This window comes from Haliotis rubra, unplaced genomic scaffold, assembly GCF_003918875.1.
Source record: "Haliotis rubra isolate DU_JTF1 unplaced genomic scaffold, ASM391887v1 Scf17, whole genome shotgun sequence".
Taxonomy (NCBI): domain Eukaryota; kingdom Metazoa; phylum Mollusca; class Gastropoda; order Lepetellida; family Haliotidae; genus Haliotis; species Haliotis rubra.
The window spans coordinates 106305-113750 of NW_025765669.1; the positions used below are offsets into that span (position 1 = coordinate 106305).

Here is a 7446-nt window from a genome sequence, read left to right on the forward strand (position 1 = left end):
ATTGTACTCAACAGTTAATACACTGTGAATTCAGTATGGAGAAGACCCATGAAGATCCGGGTTATAATCGATCTTCGGTAACCCCCAGGTGAACCGCTTATACATCAAATACTTTAAACATTTATTCTTATTCACAAAATGGAACTTAAAATATATGATTACAACTGCAGCATGTACCCTTTCCTTTGAAGTGTAATATTCTACCTGTACACTCACCCATGCTTGTAGTAAGAGGCGACAAACGGGATCGGGTGGCCAGGCAGGCTGACTTGGTTGACACATGTCATCGTATCCCCATTGGATAGATCGATGCTCATGCTGTTGATCACTGGCTTGTGAGGTCCCAAGTCAACTATTTACAGACCGCCGCCATATAGCTGGAATATTGCTGAGTGCAGCGTAAAACTCACTCACTCACGTACTCAGTACGGTGAATGAAACCAGATAATATACAGAACCATGGCGTATGGCGTAAACCTGTTGTCTCTTAACAATGTCTCTCAAACGAAAGTAAGAATTAAAAACATTTTTGATCAAACATTCTGTTTGATTCAATATTATCACATGTTTATATGGAAATATGGTATGAATGTACCAGGTAGAATATTACACTTCAAAGGAACAGGTACATGCGTACAGCCCATTATGATTTGCTGATACACATTCATACACGCATAGGTCTGAGATAAACATGTTTGATATTCTCGTCATTTCCAGACAAAGACATAAGTGTGAATGCATGGTATCGCTGACTTTTACTGAAAACAGTAGTTTCCTGGAAAGTCCCCATTGTATGCAAATCGTGTGCAACGTTTTTATGTCTTATCAATAATCAGGACATTACTATATTACATTAGGCCGAGGCAAGCTCACTCATGAAGCAATGTCTATTTAAGGCACAACGCTATCACTCGTGAAATGGCCTACATAATCCGGGGGATCCCCACACGTGAGGGGTAAGTTTCTGCCATGCTATACTTTACTCGCCCATTGCAGGGCGTCTGAAGAGCACAGCTAGTTTGTGTCGGCTTGGTGTTGCGTTACAACAAAAATGTGAGTTTATTTTAAGAATTCTTTACAACTGCAATGTCTGACGTATATCACGATGATGTGCATGTGTGTGTGTTATCAATACGAGGTATCAATATGAAATATGCGCGGTGCCGCGATACATATGCGGTTGGAAACGCGTGTAGCGACCAGAACTGGGGTACGACCAGAACCATTCTATATTGTAACCGCAAAGTGATGTAGACACGGAATTCATTTCAGATTGCCCCTTTCAAAAAAGCATTGTTTGGCATTATGCTTGCATTTTAAAATAACACATTTAAATAAAATGAAACACCAAATAAATAACGAGCACAAGTATAATTAAAAACTCTTACGATGTTTACAAATTATAGTGGATAATTAAATGTGGGTTAATATTGGCTAAGGAATGTGGAAATATGTAAGCGATAATTTTCAGTGTTTCCCCACAAAAACATGAACTAAATCATATTCCGCGCATCAATCGCCTTATGTTTTATAGATAACCCGGATCAGTATCGCAGTAAATAGAGTTTTTTCGAAATTGTGGACTGTATATCCCAAGCATGGTCAGTGAAGAGGAAGCATGCTACCAGCTGGGTGAGGTGTAGGGGGGATGTTGGCTGGGGCGGAGCTGGATGAGGAGTTTGGCTTGTTATACTAGAAGCCATATATCCTGCTTGTGCTTAAACACATCTGCTTGTGTGATAATACTTTCTGTTATGAGTAGAATGATATAAATGCATTCCTTCACAAAACAGTACCAGGACGACACAGTTCATTTATTGCAACATAGGTGACATGAAAGTACTCAACACCTAAAGTAAAACCTTGTTAACACAAACTCCAATATTTCGATACATCGTTTTAAACGATGTTACTTTAGACGTCCCTGCAATACCACCTCGGCTCTGTGGATTCTCGATAACCCCTTTATATCCGGTTATCGATTCTAAGAATCGCTGCAGTGTTTAGCTGCAATGAAGCACTCGCTCATTATTCATTAATTATATTTTTTCAGATTTTTTAACCATTTTTAAATGAAGATTACAAGTAAGCCAATATATATTTTAATTTCTTATGATCCAGTGGTGATTGCCTTTGTTCTTCAGACAAAAAAACAACACACTAATTAGCGATGTGCTTTTACATCTTCATTTTCTTAAATGGTCAGGCAATATGGAATGTAAAGAAAACAATTGTATGCATCTAAGATGTTGAAAAGAGTTACTTATGTTTTATTGGTTTGATTTTGGGAAATAATTCACCATATTGGGAAAACTGTTCATTGCAGATAAAATCGGTCACAAGACGTTGCTCCACGGTGATCTCAGCAGTGGAAGAAACTGCTAAATATCATGTCAAGAATAAAATTATATATTAATCCAAATAGGACTGGTGTCAAATTCGTGGAAAAGGGTTTGGAATGTCCGCGTTATATTTCCCCCGTTGAGTCATTGTTAGCTTCATTCAAATGACATGGGGTTATATTTGATATACAATATTGGCATGTTCATGAGTTGTATCTTAAACGAGCTCAACGTTATTTTGGTCTTTGTTTCTGTTAAATCATTGCACACCAATTACTTCAAAATAGTTATTGTATACATGTATTTTATCAGCGGATCTTACTGTGTAACGAAATACGTCTATTTCTCTGTTAGAGGGAACAAAGAATGTTTTAAACGTGTTGATGCATGCGACTGTTACTCAACATGCTTCCTCCGTCTTTGTTGTACATGGTTTAAGAATCCTATTCGGGTATCAACACGTTTACGGCAGGAAGACGGTTGTCATGGTTCTGTTTCCATGTGACAGCGCATACATTGTGTTTAATTGGTTCAGATTGTATTTCAAACGTGTTTGGGTTTATTTAAACCGACTTGTCTCTCAGTCTTTAGTTTGCAATGAGGATTAGTTGTTGTTTTAAAGTATGTCTCAATATTTGCATTGCCTTAATCAAACTGATGTTTTAAATGTTTCGGAATTTCTCTTCTTTAGTCAACATCTATCGACTCAAAACGAAATGCTATGCATTGCATGGGATCACCACTGAATCCAGTATATATAATAGTTCGCTGTAAATTCATGCGGAACGTCGTGGGTTCGATCCCCGGCTTCGTCATACCAAAAGACGTTAAAATATGGTACTTGTCGATCCCTGTCTAGCGCTCGGCATTAATGGTTACAACAAGGATTGGTCGGCCCTGAGTCAGTAGAATGTGTCTGAGTGGGGTATTCATGCTTGACTACTGCGGCATGGTATCTCAGTGGGCTAGCACTATAAAACCAGCTTAAGGCCTGTACTGTAGTACCCGTGAAGATCCGGTTTAGTTGATCTTGAGAAACCCATGTTTGCCGTAAGAGCTGACTAACGGGATCTAATGTCCAGTCTCGCTGACCCGGTTGAGAAGGATGAATGCTCATGATGCATCACTACATTGACTGGTCCAGATTCAATTATTTACAGACATTCCGTCATGTAGCAGGAATACAACAACAAACAAATAATTCACCAACCAAATACACAATCAAAACACCAATATATCATAATTTGTTTGGGTATCATAGTATTATACAATGATATTAGTTATGGGTGTGTGATGTGACAACTCAAATCAGTTGCCAGACAACGAAGAGTAAATGCCCTTTGTAAGCGCACGTTTATAATCAAACATCAAACATATATATATTATTGTATACATATTCAATTATGTTCAACAAAGTAAATATTTTACCGCTGCCCAGGCAGAATGATAGAATTACCTGATTTCTGAAGAACAATACAATGTGCAAAGCTGAAGGTTCATTGAAGCGCCGTAAAATCTACACTCTTTCGATTGCCAGAGGTTCTTTGTTTTGGTTTTGGGTTTGACTTTGGGATTTTGCTGTTTTGTTGTTTTGTTGAATATCATATATAGAATGTACAAGTTGGAATCACTAGATGGCTAAAATGTTATCCTATTTCTGTTGTCCCCCAACGCGATTTTACTGTAATAAAGTTTAAACGATACCAACGTGGTGGCACAAATCAGACTTCAGTCCTGCCCCACAACGAAGCACATGTGATACATGTGGTCTCACCTTAGGCAAGCGAGTTTGTTCAAAATTGCCTCTCTACACCCAACAGAAATTGGGTACCTCGTCGGATAAAGCCTGTGACTATAACCTTCTACCTTGGGTTATCCGGGGTAATAATAATCAGATTCTGATTAAGCGGCGCGAGCAATCACTTGGTGTTTCGAGACTGCGCTATAGAAGATGACTACTATATTAAGCTGTCCTCCAGTAAATACACTAACATTACATTTTCTTTTCCAGGTATTTCCAGACCCGTATCCTCGACTCTACAGCGGCAGTATTTCTACTGATGGCACTCTTCATCCTTGGTCTCCAGGTGACACAGCCCCCTTCCTGCAGGTGTCCGCGGGGATTCACATACGCCCAGTGCAACTATACAAACATGGTCTGCTTGACGCAGGCATTCTTCGTCAACCAAGAAGCTATTGTTCCCAACTCTGAGCGACCCGGTGCTGAGCCATTGGATGACGTTACCGCGCACCATGACGTTGTACAAGCTGACGTCAAAGCGTTGAAGAGAGAGATATCAAATAACGATGGTTCCATTTCAGAGATGTCCAAATCAAAATCTCAAGAATTCAAACATTCCTCGATTACCAAGCAACACAAGCTTCACGTGGAAGTCGTAACAAGCGGTAAAGGACTTTATTCGAATTCCGTAAATGAATACGATATTTTGAGATCAAAGCTGATTTTATATAACGCTTACGCTGTCATTTTGATAGCTGTTGCGATACTGTTATCGGTACCTAAACTTGTATGGGTATGTACATCGGTTGAGAAGGACATTCTGTGTATGATGAATACTTTCACGTACGCCGGAGCAGATTCCACAACGGTGTCACGACAAAGATGCGTGGATCAGTTGGTTGGAGACATGAAATTCTTCCTAAGATCTTGCCATGGCAGTTTTTACAAGAACATTCTTTTAATGCACGTTTTGAGACCTCTAATTCCATTCCTAATTCCGGTGACCTTGACCTTCATACCAGGGGTCAGTGCCAAAGAAGCCTTCACCTTGAACCCCATGACGTTAATGTCAGCCCTGCATAACCAAAGCATGACTGTGTTTCCGTCAAATGCCTTCTGTCAGTTTCAAGTCATTAGCAGGTCCACGCCTAAGTGGGTATCAACAACTTGTCTTCTCCCCGCAAGCGAATTGCTTCAGATTCTGACGCCAGTTCTTATTGTTTGGTTGGTTCTTCTGTCAATATTTGGGTTGTACAAATACTACTCGTTTATGAAGGTCATGTCCTTCGCCAATCAGAAGTCGTTTTATGGAAGGCATGGTCTGAAAATGGATAAGGAAGATGCAACATCGTTACAGAACGTGTTCGGTAATGACGGTTTCTTACTGTTCACGCTAGTCTCGGAAGTGGATAAAGGCAACATTTTGCCCCACATAATGTACGAGCTGAAAGCATGCATGGATAGTCGAATAGACAGGTAACAAATCTGTCTTCATTATCGTCATAATCCTCCAGTAAATGTCTTCCTTGGCAGGGCAAACACTGTGGACCATTGACTTTGGGAAGGGGTGTTCGGCAAGGATGCATTTTTGCTCACGTTTATTTTTTGTCGAAACCCAGCATTCATTAAGGTGTGGAAGAGTAAGAACTGTAAAATGTAACGTGACAATCACTATATTGTTCTATTGGTCTGTGTTGGTCATTAAGGCAACTAGTCTGCCATACAGACAATGAAACAATTATACCAAATGCAGCCCGAGTCTAGAATATGTGGCAAGTCTAGATTACCCCAGTTTCCGGAAAATGAAGAAAATATCTGGGCTCCTTTTTATGTACATAATTTGGGAACTAGGAAATATTTTATTCTATTTTGCTATGGTGCTTGTGTATTTTCAATTTCATTTTGTGTTTGATATTTTCACATATGTAACATAACTTTGAACATACGTTAACACTGACGTGCGCAAATAACATTTTAAGTGATGCTCTGATATACTTCATATTACTACAAAGAGATAATTCCTGTTCACCACAGAGCGTACGTGTTACATGCAGCGTAACAATCCTTTGTTGGAGATGAATATCCGTTAACATTGTGTGATGTTAATATCCCGATAGTCTCTAACACTCAGTCTGCAACTTGCGGAAATAGTGTGGGGGCGGAGAAAGTGTGAGGTGGGATAGCCAAATATGGTAAAACATTCGCGCGTCACGCCGAAGTATAGGTTCTGTTTCGAACAATGGTGGGTGAAATGTGGATAGGATGGTGTTGAAAGCGGCGTAAAACACAACTCACTGTTCTTCTCCGCTGTAAGATAACAGGTCATTGCATATCATAACAATTCATATCATTCATATCATACCAAAAAACAATTGTGAAGCTTATCCCACCTCCCCATCCCTCCTCAAGAATGGAAGTTAACGGTATTACATAACGTTATTCCCTCCTTGTCAACTTCAGCGATGCATAGTTTTCTTGATAATTTTATGATTTGTCTTTCATATCCTAAATGATGTTTATAATATAATTTGAGTGTTTTCCGGTTAAGACCGTTATTGACATTCAATTTATGATCGGTGATTTATACTTCTTATATATATATATATATATATGTATGATAATTGATAATAATTGATAATATTTTGTATATTTTATATACATGTGTGCATTGGCCGAAATAAAGTCTATTTTTTCATGAGAGGGCTTTTCACGTTTATATTTGGTATTCTAGTTGCAAGAACTTTTATGGCATCAATAGAAAAGGTTGCCAATCTGGAAGTGTGGATTTCAGTTGCTGTAGCAGGGTGATTACAGTAACATGGTGCTGTAGCGCTAGTTTGTTTGTTTGTTTGTTTGTAACGCCACATACAACAATATTCCGTTGCCCTGTAAATAGCCGAGTCTTGACCAAACAAACTGGTGATTGATATTATGAGCATCGTCCAGCGTCGTCGAGGCATGATGGCACGCCAAATCTTTAAGCATGGCCGGCCCATTAACGGAGAATACTCTTACAATTAGCATATGTTATGTGCCTGATATAACACAGGGGTGTTGTAGGAGTAGCAGTAGCAGTAGCAGCATGAATAACGCTCCCTACAGTTGTTCAGTGACATCACAACGTGTGACTGACGCAAAACTGGGGGAAAGGTTACCACCATTCGTAGTTGTTGTGGTAGTAGTAGCAGCAGCAGTTGTAACAGCGGTTTGGTCTTTGTGGTAGTAGTCGTAGTGTAGTAGTAATAATGGTAGTAGTAGTAGTTTTAGTGATGGTGGTGGTGGTAGTGGTGTGGCAGTGGTAGTAGCAGTAGTAGTACCACCACCATCATCATAGTGATGGTGATGATGATGGTGGTGGTGGTA

The 7446-nt window shown here is 39.5% G+C and overlaps 1 protein-coding gene across 2 annotated transcripts; it reads left to right on the top strand.

Moving 5' to 3' along the window:
• Positions 1-737: 737 nt before the first annotated feature.
• On the top strand, positions 738-6778 carry LOC124272441. 2 transcript variants are annotated; one of them, XM_046707611.1, is made up of 2 exons: positions 738-956; positions 4354-6778. In XM_046707611.1, exons 1-2 carry the CDS (start codon positions 919-921, stop codon positions 5561-5563), a joined length of 1248 nt encoding a protein of 415 aa, XP_046563567.1. In that variant the 5' UTR covers positions 738-918; the 3' UTR covers positions 5564-6778. The 2 variants fall into 2 exon arrangements, with proteins under 2 accessions (XP_046563567.1, XP_046563568.1); XM_046707612.1 differs by lacking the exon at positions 738-956 and adding an exon at positions 963-1053.
• Positions 6779-7446: the final 668 nt, after the last annotated feature.

Bases quoted from the DNA above. Each gene is read 5' to 3' on its own strand.
- LOC124272441 (XM_046707611.1), top strand. From the start codon at position 919: ATGGCCTACATAATCCGGGGGATCCCCACACGTGAGGG. The intron at 957-4,353 runs GTAAGTTTCTGC...TTTCTTTTCCAG, and splicing joins GGGATCCCCACACGTGAGGG to GTATTTCCAGACCCGTATCC.